Source organism: Pelophylax lessonae, assembly GCF_965119305.1.
Source record: "Pelophylax lessonae genome assembly, chromosome: 7".
NCBI lineage: Eukaryota > Metazoa > Chordata > Amphibia > Anura > Ranidae > Pelophylax > Pelophylax lessonae.
This window is the reverse complement of record NC_138774.1, coordinates 202,723,499-202,739,267: the sequence shown is the minus strand read 5'-3', so window position 1 is coordinate 202,739,267 and position 15,769 is coordinate 202,723,499. Positions and strand designations below refer to the sequence as shown.

The 15,769-nt window shown below is 42.2% G+C and overlaps 1 protein-coding gene across 1 annotated transcript in view; it reads right to left on the bottom strand.

Annotated features, from left to right (window-relative positions):
• Positions 1-15,053, bottom strand: part of LOC309559646 (properdin-like) — a 95,263-nt gene extending 80,210 nt beyond the window's left edge. The window contains exon 1 of the mRNA XM_082262993.1: positions 14,933-15,053. Within this exon, the coding sequence (XP_082119119.1) occupies positions 14,933-14,999 (67 nt within the window). The 5' untranslated portion in view covers positions 15,000-15,053. The remainder of the gene's footprint in view (positions 1-14,932) is intronic.
• Between the last annotated feature and the right edge of the window lie 716 nt (positions 15,054-15,769).

Here is a 15,769-nt window from a genome sequence, read left to right as displayed (position 1 = left end):
TTTAAGACAAAAAGAGCCACTTGGACCCGTTTCCGAAGGAAAAAAAAACTGGGAGCCGCAAAACCATTGCGACATTTAAAACAAATATAACACTGCATATATTGTTTCTTACCATAATGCTATATACAGGATCATGCAGTCAGCTGTCAATCTGTCACTCCCCTTCAAAACAGTGACCAGCGTACATGCCCCCTTTCAATGCAGTGACCACCATACATGCCCCCTTACAATGTAGTGACCATCATACATGCCCCCTTACAATGTAGTGACCACCATACATGCCCCTTACAATGTAGTGACCACCATACATGCCCCTTACAATGTATCGACCACCATACATGCCCCTTACAATGTAGTGACCACCATACATGCCCCTTACAATGTAGTGACCACCATGCATGCCCCTTACAATGTAGTGACCACCATACATGCCCCCTTACAATGTAGTGACCACCATACATGCCCCCTTACAATGTAGTGACCACCATACATGCCCCCTTACAATGTAGTGACCACCATACATGCCCCCTTCAATGCAGTGTGTGGGCCCCCCCTGAGGCATCACTTCACTTACCTCACACTGGTGCCTGGCGCGCTGCTGCTGACGGGAGTCTGGACGGATGTCATCTTCGTCCTCGAATAGGGTAGACCTGCATGCGCGCGCCGATGCCCTCCGATCTGACAGAGGACGGGAAGGTGACGTCGGGATGGTGCGTAACTAACGCACGCACCGCCCCCATGCGACGTCACAGCCAGTACAGCGCCCACCACAGTGGGGAGTGTCGGGGCGCACAGTGCGCCTCCTCCCCTCGCTAGCATCCGCCCCGGAGCCGCGGCAAAGGTTTAAAAGAGCCGCATGCGGGCGACCTCTGCTCTAGGCCTTTGGATGTCTACACAAGGGAGAATTTTACATGTAAATAACATGCATAAAATTCATTACATGCTCATAAATTCTTATTGGAAGGTTTTGGTTTAAATAAATATTCTCTTTAACCGGTTCCGGACCGCCCACCGCATATATACTGCGACAGGCTGGCCCTCCTGCCCGAACTGACGTAGGGGGCGAGCACGCACCGCTGGCGGCAAGCTCCTGACCCCACTCGGCAGCGGGGACTCCGATGCATGGGGCAGGCAGCTCCAAATTCCACCTGGCACCCGCGATCGCTCCCCACTGAGAGAGAAGTACGGTCAGTTGTTGTAAACACTGTGTAAAAAATAGGTGCGCTAAAGTAATAAATGTCTAAATCCACAATGTGATATGATATGCAATTGATGTACAATCTTACATAAATGGTGATCAAGTGAAAACAGGTGAATAAATTGATCAAAAGTCCAAACTTCCACCAAGTGTTACAAGTGATGTAACTTATAACCCTTGAACTTTATAAGTGCAATAACTCATAAAAGTGATATGAATTCCAAAGTCCACAAAAATCTCTTCACCAAGTAATAAATGTTGAAAAGGTAAAGTATATTGCCAGTGCTCTGTGATTGAAGATCCCGCCACCAACACACTATCCTCCTTACCAGGTGGATAAACTTAAAAGGCAGAGAAAACTCTGTTGATAGTGTTGGGAAGGAGGAGATAATCAAATTAACCACCCTGTGCTACGGTGTAGGATTAGCCTCTTACCAGATGGTCGATGGAATCAGCACAGAGAATATGGGGTAGACGATGCCTTTTCAATATGTCTGTAGCAAGCAGCTGTATGGTGCTGTAGGCCTGAACTTTAATGTAACAAACATACCTTTTTTTTTTTTTTTTTTAAAAAGAAGACTTGACAACAGACTTGCTGGATTGATTGGCCGCGGCCATTTATTAAAATATAAATACAATATATACTTAAAATGGTTCAGCTCAAGAGCTCGAACCAACCAAACTCCACACACAAATGTAATGCAGCTTAGCCAAAGAGCTCAAACTGCATATCCAATAACTTAAAATACAAAACCATTCCAATTTAGGAATTTACAAAAACAAAATGACCGCGACAAATGGGGGCGGGAGGGAGGGAAAAAACCTTCTTCCTCTGCTCCCGCTGACTGAGCCAGGGCTCACTTAAACTTCTTCTTTTATAGGCAACTGATTAACATAACGGTATTCAAATTTGACCAATTACCTTTTAGTGACCAGTATTTTACCAATCTATTTTATCCCTTTAACTGACCAATTGTATTTCTATGTTTAATGACCAATAACCTTACTACTTTAAAAAACTGACAATTTTTCCTTAACTATTGTCAAGCCACAGCCCCATATATGCTGATTGGGTACTTTTGGACCCCATCTGCATATTCATGGTGCTGTAGGCCTGAACTTTAATGTAACAAACATACCTTTTTTTTTTTTTTTTTTTAAAAAGAAGACTTGACAACAGACTTGCTGGATTGATTGGCCGCGGCCATTTATTAAAATATAAATACAATATATACTTAAAATGGTTCAGCTCAAGAGCTCGAACCAACCAAACTCCACACACAAATGTAATGCAGCTTAGCCAAAGAGTTCAAACTGCATATCCAATAACTTAAAATAAAAAACCATTCCACCAGCCAAACACATAATTCATGTGTTTGGCACCACCACCACGCCAGCGGCCTTCTCAACACAAGTCTGTATATCAAGATTTAAAATATCATTAGCTATGTCAGATAAATGTATCACATCAGACCTATAAAATCCCAAAAGCCCACCTTCAAGATCAGAGTGTCGAAAAGAAAAACCCGAAATTGAAGGTAGAAATTTGGAAACAGCTCTATTAATCCGTTTCCTACTTTTTTCCAAGAACGCATAGTCATCGGAAAACCATAAGAGACGGAGGACAATTTCAGAAAAAACAAAACAACAATGAGGAAAAATAGAATGAAAAAACAAAAAATCTGCCTTAATATTCAAAAGAAGATCCACTGACTTCCTAAAACCCAAGTCATTGCCCCCTAAATGTACAATAAATATGTCAGGGGTAGGCCACTGAAGGCAAAGTCTATCAAAAGTGGCTGCCAAATACCTCCACGACATTCCCCGGTTGCTGAACCAAAAAAGTTGAATTTCTGATGAAGGAAATCCTAATTGTACTCCATAAGGACGAAGCTCAGCACGTTTGTAGGCCCAATAAATGTACGAGTGGCCAATCAACCACACTACTTTAGGAGTACCTGAAATTTAAATGCATGCGTTAGGCCTGATGTATGATCTAAATGCTTCAGATTGCCATCTGCCAATAGCTTTAATGGTATCTGAAGAAAAGCCAAATTTAGCCGCAGTAGTAGCAGCACCCATCCTGAAAGAGTGTGCAGATATTGGCAGGTGGCTTAAGTGCAAAAACGACAGACAACGTTTCAAAACAGAATTAAACTGATAAACTGTCAAAAGGGAACCCGAAATATGCACAAAAAATTGGGGGAAAGGCAAAGGCCGAACCCTAACATATGCAATAGACCATAACACCGGACAAATATTTCCAGAAGAACACTTGCGAAGAGACACCCAATTGCCTTTCCCCAACCTATCAGTTTTACTATGCCTCAGAAAAATACGCAATTTGCCATCTAAAATAGACACATCCGAAAAAAACAAGCCATTAGCAGCATGCTTAGCAGTAGCCAACAGCTCCGAAATTCGGAATGCGCCGGAATAACAGACACAAAATGCGCATTTGAACAACAAACTTTCACATGCGGAAGAACAAACTGTGTCAACCGCTGTGCAAAGTTGACCCAAAAGGGACAGAGATATAGCAAACCTCCGATCATGTGTGACCACCGACCTGCGATACCCCTTCAACGCGGTCCTTACTGAAAAAAAGTCCATAAAAGAAGGACCTCCATTCAGTTTAGCAAAAAATGAAACACCAGAAAAGGATTTCAAAATATGAGAGTAGGAATAATTCTTTTGCATCAAATAATTCAAAAATTGTAGCACCACATTTTCATGAAAAGAATTAGGGGCAAATTTCATTTCACGCAGAAAAGAAAGCCACAATTCCCAAGAAGAATGGTAAGCACGCCAGGTAGAAGGTGCCAACGCATTACAAATAGCTGAATCAACTGCGCTCATACCAGGCTCCAAAGGTGAGGAGGGCAAGGTAGGCCAACAACATCCGCTCCTGGCCCCAAAGCATGGAAACGGTCCATCTGCTGACGAGAAAGGGCATCAGCGACATCATTAGACAACCCAGGAACATATTTAGCCTTAAGCCAAATATTAAATCTCAAGCACAACAAAACTATATGTCGCAAAACAGAAATCACTGGGAGAGAACGAGAAGCCAAACAATTCACTGCAAACACTACACCTTTATTGTCTGAATGTAAACGAATGCGCTTGTTACGAAATTCATGGCCCCACAATTCCAATGCAACAACAACTGGAAATAGTTCCAACAATACAATACTAGAGGTAAGTCCCCTAGAAATCCAGGTAGGATGCCACTTACAAGCAGACCAACGTCCGTCCCAGAATGCACCATATCCATGGGAACCAGCAGCATCGGTAAACAAATTAAGAGCAACTGACGAACAAAAACAGTCCTGCCACAAGGAAGAACCATTAAATTCATCCAAGAACCGTAACCAAATCACCAGATCATCTCTAATCTCAGAAACAACCCTTATAAAACGATGAGGCCCTACTAAACCAGAAATGGCCCTATACAATCTTTTAGAAAAAACTCTACCCATAGGCAATACTCTGCAAGCAAAGTTCAACATACCAAGAAGAGACTGGACTGTCTTAAGTCTCACTTTAGGTTTGCTCAAAACATAATGCAAAAGAAACTTTAACCTTGAAATTTTTTCTAAAGGCAAACGAAATTCCATAGTAACAGTATCAATGACAATGCCTAAGAATTCAAGGCAAGTCGTAGGAGCAACAGACTTACCTTCGGCCAACGGAACATTGAATTCAGCACAAACCGCCTGAAATTCCTTAAACATACGCAAACAATCAGATGTACCAGCAGAACCCATAAAGAGGAAATCATCCAAATAGTGCAAAATTGCACAGGAATTGCACCGATAAGATACCACCCACTCCAAAAAGGTAGAAAATTTTTCGAAATAAGCGCAGGATAGGGAGCACCCCATCGGCAGACACCTGTCAAAGTAGTAAAAACCCTCAAAAAAGAAACCTAGAGAGCTAAAAGCACTGGGATGTATAGGCAACAGCCTAAAGGCTGACTTCACATCTGCCTTAGCTAACAAAGCCGAAGACCCCACTATCCTAATCTTATCTAACGCTTCATCAAAAGTTGCATATGTAACCGAACATAAGTAAGGGCTGATCTCATCATTTAGGGACATACCATCTGGATATGACAAATGATGTATCACCCTAAATTCCCCAGGCTCCTTTTTAGCTATAATGCCTAACGGGGATATACGAAAATTCTCAAAAGGTGGATCCGCAAATGGTCCAGACACCCTACCCAGCTCAATTTCTTTAGCAATTTTTAGACTAACTATTTCACTAAAGGAAGCAATGGAAGGCAGGTTAGCTTGGATAATGCAACCTGAACCTGTAAAAGCAGGTAGAAAAAAACCAGAATCAAAACCTTGAAAAAGCAAAAAGGCATTTTCACTGTCTGGGTAGAGATGTAGCCATGGTAACATTTTTACCAAGCTCACCCGAGTTTCCGCTTTTGAGAAAAAGACTTTCTCTAGGATTTTGAGCCACCATACCTGAGGCCTTCTTAAAACATTTAGTAGCAGGATGTGACCCAGCACAAAAAGAGCATTCATGCCTAAATCTGCAGTTATTAGGCCATTTACATTGGCTGTCATTAAAACCGAAACATACACCTTTATGGTGCTGTCCCAAAGTCCCTGTTTTAGGACAAACGACAGGCTTTTGTGGTAACAAAAGATTAATCCACAGCCCAACGTCTTTAACTCCCCAAGTCAGGGACTTGTAAATAGATAATTTCTGTCGAAAAGACTCGTCATAACCATACCAACCCAGACCTGGAAAACTCTTATACGCCTCCAAAATAATTTCCAGGTGCTGGAACAATCCGCTACACAGCTCAGGTCTTTTTTCCCCCAAAACACTCGCAAAGATGCAGAAACCCTGTAACCAATTGTTAAATGAACGTGTAAGCTTGTCCTCATGTACTTTGTCACCGTCAAATTTAGAAGGTCTAAAGTTAGGTAACAAGGATAAAACATCCACATAATCCCCATTCCAAATTTTTTCTTTCACACCATCTTTAAGATGAAACCCCAATGGGGAAACAGCACACGGCAATGCCTCCTTAAAATGGTGAGTAGGAATAGCAACAGAAGGTAAGGGGGGAGAAACACTGGCCATAACACCACTACCACTAGCCATCTCACCAGCAGGAATAAAAACATCATTACAATCACCCCATACCTCATGTAAATTAGGGACTACATTACCAGCAACATCGGATAAACAAGCAGGGTTAACAACATTACATTTAGGCATTAACTTGTCACAAAAAGACTGAAACATGTCAAAAAATTTATGCATCACAGCATTAGACTGAGGCTCACCTTCAATACCTGCGCCACTAGTGACCGCAGGACCAGGAGAAGGCGACCGTTGAACCCTCGGAATCACCGTCGATGAAGGATCAGGGACAACCGACCTTGTACTCGTAGCAACTGCCGCTCTCTGACCATCCACCGGAGCTTCATCCCTCCCCCTCTTCGCTGCCCCTCTCGCAGCAGAAACGGGAACCGGACCGAACCTCCGTGGACGTTTTGATAGCCGTAGAGATCTCCTAGAGACTCCTCCATCTTCGGCCGACGAGCGGATATGACGACCGCGGAAGTCGTCACCGAGGTCCAACATTACCGATTTGCCGGCTTGAAGATGCGTCATTTCCTAGGTCAACGGGGGCCGGAAGAACGTCATTAGCAGGCGACGAAGATGGCGGATCCGATGTCCCGGCAACGACCGATTCAGGCTGCATCGACAGGCACCTCCGCAACCAGGCTTCTCCATCAGCACTGCTCGCTCTTTCTACCAACTGCTTCAAAAGCGACTCCATCCAGGCAAGTCACAGGCAAAAACCTTCTTCCTCTGCTCCCGCTGACTGAGCCAGGGCTCACTTAAACTTCTTCTTTTATAGGCAACTGATTAACATAACGGTATTCAAATTTGACCAATTACCTTTTAGTGACCAGTATTTTACCAATCTATTTCATCCCTTTAACTGACCAATTGTATTTCTATGTTTAATGACCAATAACCTTACTACTTTAAAAAACTGACAATTTTTCCTTAACTATTGTCAAGCCACAGCCCCATATATGCTGATTGGGTACTTTTGGACCCCATCTGCATATTCATTCCACTTTCACTAGGGATCCGTCCTTCTACTGGCTCTGAATGTGACTTGATATCCGCCTCTCCCAACGCGCTAAATGACCTGGTAAATGCAATCCGCTGTAGATAAAAATCCAAAGGGAATGCAAATGCAATCCGCTATTCAACGTCTGCGATCCTTGGATTTAAACCTTAATCCTTGGATGTTGTAAACACAGCTGACAGTTCTTCTCTCTGGAATGATCACAGAGCTCCTGTGATCCTTCTACAGTATATAGGATCACAGGTCTCTATGGTCATTCCATAAGCCCTGCCCCCTTACAGTTAAAATCGCTCCCCTAGGCTCACATTTAACCCATTGATCACCCACAGTGTTAACCCCTTCCCTGCCAGTGTCATTATTACAGTAACCGTGCATATTTTTAGTACTGATTACTGTAGCAATGTCACTGGTCCCCCCAAAAGTGTCAAAAATGTCAGTTAGGGGTCCGATCTGTCCACCACAATGTTGCAGCCCCGCATAAAAATCGCAGATCGCCGCTATTACTAGTAAAAAAGAAAAAAAACAATAAAAAATGACAAATATTTCCCGTAGTTAGTAGACGCGATAACTTTTGAGCAAACCAATCAAAATATGCTTATTACAATTTTTTTACCAACAATATGTAGCAGAAAACAAATTGGCCAAAAATGTTAAAAGATTTTGATTTTTAAATTTTTTTTTGGGAATGTTATAAAGCAGAATGTGAAAAATATTGTGTTTTTTTCCAGAATTGTCGCTCTTTTTTTGTTTATAGTGCAAAAAATAAAAATCGCACAGGTGATCAAATACCACCAAAAGAAAGCTCCATTTGTGGGAAAAAAAGGACATCAATTTTATTTGGGTACATCGTCGCACGACCGCGCAATTGTCCGTTAACGCAGTGCCGAATCGCAAAATATGGCCTGGTCATTAAGGGGGAAAATCTTCCGGTCCAGAAGTGGTTAAAGCAAACTTGGGTTCTGCTCATCCAGGGTAAAATAACGGGTTTTCTTCTTTCCACCTTCCCCCTTACCAACCATCTCCATTAGAACATTCTGCCTTCCCTCTATCACCGTTGCTATTCAGCACTGGAAGCTAAAGGAGATTCCTGATACTTCTGGGTATGGAGGGGCATGTGCTCCAATCTATGTGAGTTTCAGCGCTGTCAGAGTGGAGTCCATAGTTCTATACATATGGAGCGTGCACAGTACCAATGCTCTGTACGCTAGGTGCAATTTTAAAAAGTCTGCCACTTTGTCCACTGTGGGTTGTCAGTAGGAATCTTCACCTACACCCACTAATACATACCTTCATAATGCTCCCCCTATAGAGTGTTCCTTTGTCGAAGGTGGGAGTCTAACAATCCTTAAGCTCCATGTCAGTTGGCGTCAGTGCTTACACAGGGAATCAACTTCTTCCTCCTTATTGGGTGACTGTGTGACCCCTTAGGCCGGGGTACTGCTTCAAACATATGTATGTACTGGGTATTTACTAAAGACATCGATGGAGCAACAGAAAGGTGGGGAAGCATGTGGGAGGTAAGTATAAGTGAGTATTGCTTAGAGGTTGACCATAATTGGGCAAAGTGTTTGATTATTTTTTTTCTATTCTGTATTTATGGACTCAATATTGTACGGACATAGTATCACTTCTCAAATCCACTTGCCGTGGACACTGCACAGTATAATTTTCAGGGATATTATTAGTACTGGTATTATATATGGAGACTGCACAGTATAATTTCTTTTTTACTGTATGTTAGGTAATAATATTAGTACTGGTATAATATCTATATGGATACTGCACAATACAATGTCTCTTGTACCATGTGTTTGGTGATATTCGTACTGGTGTTATATCTGTATTTGGACTGCACAATAAGTTTTCTCTTGTATTGTATGTGTAATTATTACTGCTGGTGTAATAGCTATATATACAGTCTGCATAGATTATAACCAGTGGTGGCCCATTGTCCATGTGTCAGGCCCCCTAATCTACATGCAGGGTGCTGGACGCATGGATTCCAATAGGGTTTTTTTTTTTTTGAAGCACGTGACTAGAGCCAGAGGCTCTAACAGGCTTAACAAAAGGGCGGGGTCGGGGCGCAGATCACTGCGCCCTGAGCCCACCCAGTTGTGTGACAATAGCGAATGAATATTCACTATTGTAACACGGATCCTCCTTCTGGCCAATCAGGAAGCGGGTCCTGGTTCCCGATTGGCCGAAAGGAGAAGCCATGCCATTGGCCAAGGAGGAGGAGGAGGGAGGAGGCGCAGAAGACTGAGAGGGAAACCGCTGTCGCCCCTGCTGCCTGCCTGCCCTCCACAAGTCCAGGGTGAATGAGCTGGCAACCGGGGGGGGTATGGTGTGCAGGCTGGTGTGGTCCGTTTGCCACCCCCCGGCCCATGGAGCACCAGCCGCCACTGATACTAACTGTCCCTGATTTCAAGGGCCTGTCCCTCTGCCCCTTTTTCCTCCTCATTTGTCCCTCATTTTGGTCTGATCTATAAAAGTTGTATAAAAAATACACTATTTATCTTTCAAAAAGTGTTTCCCAGTGCTAAACCTTTCATTCAATTTCTAAATTGCTGCATTGGTAAAGCCAGCAATTAGGAGTAATAGTGGTAAAAAATAAAAAAAAAGCACTTATGGGTTTACCCATTTGCCCACTGGGCTCTTTCCCCTCCTTCCTGCCCAGGCCAATTTTCAGCTTTCAGCGCTGTCACACTTTGAATGACAACTGTGCAGTCATGCAACACTGTACCCAAATGACAATTTTATCTTTTTTTATCACACAAATAGAGCTATCTTTTGGTGGTATTTAATCACCACTGGGGTTTTTATTTTTTACTAAAAAAAAAAAGAAAAATGACTAAACATTTTGAAAAAAAAAGTTTCTGTCAGTAAATTTTGTAAATAAGTAATTTTTCTCCTTCACTGATGTGCGCTTATGAGGCTGCGCTGATGAGCACTGATGAGGTGGCACTTATGGGCACTGATGAGGCGGCACTGAAAGGCACTAATTAGGTGGCACTGATGAGGAGGCACTAATATGCCGCACTGAAGGGCACTGATAGGTGGCAGTGATATGTGGCACTAATGAGCACTGATAGGCAGCACTGATAGGCGGCACTGGTGGGCACTGATAGGCAGTACTGGTGGGCACTGATAGGCGGCACTGGTGGGCACTGATGAGCAGGCACTGAAAGGCACTGATTAGGTAGCACTGATGAGGAGGCACTGAAATGCCGCACTGATGAGCACTGATAGGTGGTACTGATATGCGGCACTGATGAGCACTGATAGGCGGTACTGATTGGGGTCACTGATATGCACTGATTAGTGTCACTGATGGGCATTGCTGGGGCTTTACTGTAATCAGGGCACTGATGATCAGTGCCCTGATTACCTGTACTGGTCATCCCTTTGAGGAGATGCCGCTGATCGGCTCTCCTCGCTACACACTCTGTCAGTGTGAGACAAGGAGAGTCACTAAACGGCACTTCCGCATTTACATGTGACCGGCTGTGATTGTACACATGGGTAAAGAGCCACGTAATTTTTTGAGATCGGGGTCACGCCACATCCTAGGAACACAGCGCAGCAGTTATCCCTGCACGAGAGCGGCCATTCTGGGGCGCCGTCATATGACGTCATCCCAGAACAAGAGCCACACCGCTCCACCGTCATTTGATGGTGGGTGGGCAGGAGGTGTTTTTTTGTATAATTCTCCTTAAAGGGGACATGGCAGCGGGTGCGTCCTTTGCCTACATACTTTTGATAATAGGTGTCCCTCATTCCGATCTCAAAAAGTTGGGAGGCATGAGACTGCACATTATCATTATCATTTCTCTTGCACCGTATGTTAGGTGTAAATATTAGCACTGGTGATATTATACAATGTATTTACATAGACACTGCACAGTAGCACTTCTCTTAGATCCTGAAAGTGATGGCATTTTGGCATCTCTCGTCACTCGCTAAGTGCACGCTACAACTTCCTGTGTCTGCTCACAGGGCCGGATTAAGAGCATCATGGGCTTGGTGCTGAGGATTTTGAAGGGCCTTAAGGGCCGTGCCTTGGTATGCACCCAGAGGAGGAAGGGTGCAGCCATGCATGCCTAATTCAACATGGGATGCTGTCTCTGAAGCCCATAAACACATCCATGCATCGGCAACTGTCCCTCCTTGTCCGGCCTTCGTGCTGTGTGGGGAGGTTCTGAGGGAGCTGCCTGGGGAAGCGAGCATAGAAGCCAGACTTCTGTGTTTACAAGTGACAGAAGAGCGGTAACAGTGAATATGGCCAACCTGGGGCCTATATAAAGGTAGGGGCCTGGAGCTGCAGCTCCAATAGCCCCTACGTTAATCTGGCCCTGTCTGCTCAGCATGCTTTTTGACTATGCTTAATGACATGAGCTTTTATGTTTTTTTGTGCATTAGACTTGATGACCTTTGCACAATTTCACCAAGTCATGCTAAGCTTTTGCCATGAAGTGCACCATTTCGAGTTGCCGGCAATTGGGTCAAAACACTGTTTAGAGTTTATTATCAGTATGAAAATGCTCATAGGTGTATGAAACCTTTTACAATTTTTTTTAGCTGTCTCTTTCAGAAAAAAATGTATAAGCTGCCGTATTGACAAGTGTCACAAGAAACCTTGGCTTTGCTCAGATCAGAGTCCAGTGATATAGCGTGATTGCGACATGAATTGAGAGAACTGGTTTTTGTGACAAAAGTTTACATTGGCCAAGTTTCTAATCAGTAGATAACAAGTATGTGTAAGACAACACAACAAGTCCAGACCTGTGCTATTTATTTATAATATAGTATTCTCTTCCAATGCTACGAAATCGTAGGTTGTTTTTACATTAAATAATTTCCTGCTATAAAGCGTTTGTTACCTCACACTTCATATTCCTGATATGTGCCTGCTATACCATGTACTTGTCCGAGAAAGTATCCTGTTCTCTTTGTATTGCTTCCTTTATGTAAAATCCCTGGTGTACCTGGCAGTCCCCATGCTTACCTATTAAAAATTGACCACACTAGGCAGGAGAACACACCATGGTCACAGTCCTCTAGCTATGCTGGGAACTCAGTGTAGTCTCCTCCAATGATCAGACTTGTCTAGACACACCCCTGCTACACAGCTATTCACTGGGAAGCTCAGTGTACTGCTGCTTCTACTCCCCCCAGCTCTTATGCAGCTGAGAACAAAGGGAATGTGATCACTTATAAAAAAGGGAAAAGAGGTATTTATAATGTTTATTATTTTTATATCTTTACAAAATGTTTTGCCTTTCATTTCTATTTTAACCACTTGCCTACTTGGCACCCCCTCCTGCCCAGGCCAATTTTCAGCTTTCAGCGCTGTCGCACTTTGAATGACAATTTTTTTACATTTTTAGCATTTTTTTTCAAACAAATAGAGCTTTCTTTTAGTGGTATTTAATCACTAATGGGGTTTTTTATTTTATTTTTTGCTGAACAAAAAAAAAAAGACCGAATGGCATTTCCATCAGATAACTACACTGACATTAGCCTTTGAGAGTGGAATGATGCATCAATAATCACAATTCAGAATATTTAGATACCCATAGGAGTGTAAGATAATGACACAATCACAGTTGTACTAGTCTCTTATATATCCATTTCATCAATACAGTCAGAATTACGGCACATACAGTTTTCTTGCCAATACTAAGAACATACATTGCATGTCATTCAGACACATAGACCGTTCAACATCCACAGTGGATGTTAGGGGGGTCCTCAGAGGGGAGGTCAGTACCCCTCCCCACCAGAGTGGGGTTCTTGGAGGGTAGGGCTGGGTGACTTGGTGGGGGTGGGGCGCTTTTGTGAGGGTACGGGTGGAGTTGGGGGAGTGGGGAGGAAGAGAGGGGGGAGATAAATAGGGAGTCCCTTGATAATGAAGGTTATTTGCATTAGTGTTGTCTGTTTTTCTCTTTTTGCATTATAAATTATTGTGATACCACTAGCCCTGGTAGGTGCCTTTTTCCTTTGGTGGTTGTTTTTGTGCATACATATTTTGGAAGCACCTCCCCTGATATAACAGGGTTTCGGGCACCGGTTCACTAGACTCCTAGGATTCTAGCTTTGGGGTTTTTCAAAAAATGTTTTTTGAAACTGTCAAAATCGATGTGTTTAGTTCTGCTTTATGATTTACTGCTGTTCAAGGGGCTCTGGGCTTCAACAAAATGGGAGCCTCCAGTAAAAAGAAACAGGAGCAAAGCTGGAGGCAATTTACAGCACACCTTAATTTTGGTAGCATAAATATTATTGTGGAATGTATGTACTTTCCTAAAGAACATTCTTTTTTTATCAGGTTGTTATGGGCAAAGTTCCACTATGGAAGGAGGTGGATTCTTTCAATTTTAAGTGATTGATTTTCATAGTTGCTTTGATTTGTTCCACATTAAAATAAACTAACTAAAATAAAGAACAAATATTGATACATTTTTACTGCAATCAGAAGAATTAAAACCAGTTGCTTCTTCATCGACTTGGGCTATTGTACTTTATACATTGTGGCTTGGGAATGGGATACTATATTTTGCACACTAAAGTTACCTTATTACATAAAGGGGTTGATTTACTAAAACTGGAGAGTGCAAAATCTGGTGCAGCTCTGCATAGATACCAATCAGCTTCCAGGTTTTTTTTTTTTTTTTTGGTTAAAGCCTAATTGAACAAGCTGAAGTTAGAAGCTGATTGGTTACCATGCACAGCTGCACCAGAATTGGCACTCTCCAGTTTTAGTAAATCAACCCCAAAGTGTTACCGAGACAAAAAAAAAAAAAAAAAACTTTATTGATCAGTAACATACAGTTCAAGGATTTTAGAAATGTATGCAGTCATGCCTACCTTATTACGTGGTCACTTTCCACATACTGAATGCTGATAATGGGTGATCAGTGACAGTGTTGTAATAACACAAATAGCTCTGAGAATATCAGTGAGCCAATCACATGAGTAGGAAAATATATTTCTTGGGGAGTTTTGTATACCAGTGTGCGGAATACCCCTTCCTCTTCACCCATACAAGTAAACCAGTTGCTACTGTGTTTAGATAATTGTCGTTGGCCATAGGTCACATCAAAAATAAAAAAAATAAAATGTTGGTGCAAAAGCATCTAAACCACTTTCCTTCATGTGTGCTGCTCTCTAATACACCGGCTTAATTATTATATTGTATTCATATAGCATATACATCAATATTCATACACGATTTATGATTTCAGTAATAATTCTAAAGGCAGTTTAAGATCTTTTTGGAATTGTTTTGCACATTTATGAATCTTGATGTTTTATTGAGTTTCCAGTTTTTAGTTTTTGTAAAGTACAGGTTCACTTTCATTGTAATGTATTTTTAGCAGCTTTGAATGCAACCAGAATGTACCTACAACCCAACCAATATTGCTATATGTGTGGTTGTAATAGTTAATCAAATATTGCATGGAAAGCTTAATTGCAGAGTGGTCCAATGCAAGTGGCTGGATTGCACAGGAAAAGAAATGCATGTGATAATGCTTTCCAGAAATAGTGCATATCAGCCCTACATAAATTCTCTAACAGAGACAAAATGCAAAATTACTGACCTGTAAAAGCATGAAGAATGGCCAATATCCATGCTGTGAGCAGTAGAAACAGTGACTTTGGTGCCATTGAGTGTGATTTTTTTCTTTTAGCACCCTATAATAAGAGGGCATAGAATTTGGTCTGCAGGACTCCTCTTTGTTTGTCACCAGCACCGGTTTAAATACTTTATCCCCCCCACACACACAGTTCTACTCTCTAATCTCCTGTGGACCCTCCTTCTGGAGAAAAAAAAAAAAGGGAAGGAGGGTATTTTTTTGCAATGAAGCAACACAGGGAAGTGTTTGACAAACACCAGAGCATTATGAAAGCTAAATTCTTTTGGAAGCGCTAGTTGAATGACTGACTTCTGTGGAACTATAAACATTCAGTTATTAGGAATCAGACAAGAGTCAGAAATCCCCTTGTCTGTACTTGTTCCAGGTCAATGCCTCAAAGTGCATAAGCCAAAGCATTTTATGAAGCTTGGCAACTAACATTTTCAGGAGAGTCAGCATTGCCAGCCTACAAAATTCCCTTGTGCTTTATTTTTATTGAAAAGGTCGAGGAGCATGGTACATATAAATAGCATAGTAACATTTGTTAAAAAAAAAATTGTCAAAATGTCTTGACCCTTAGAAAATTGGGGGGTAAATTAAACCATAAAATGTATAAACTCTCTCTGAAGAAAAGCAAGGGATGCTTTGGGTGTCCAGTAATGGATAAAGGTGTTAGTAAGACCTTAAGGAAAATGGTGTACATGTGATATAGGAGATATTCACCAGAGCGATAGTCAAAATGATATCGTATGTTGGCCAATTTAACCACTTTACCACCGGAGGATTTTGCTGTCATACGTC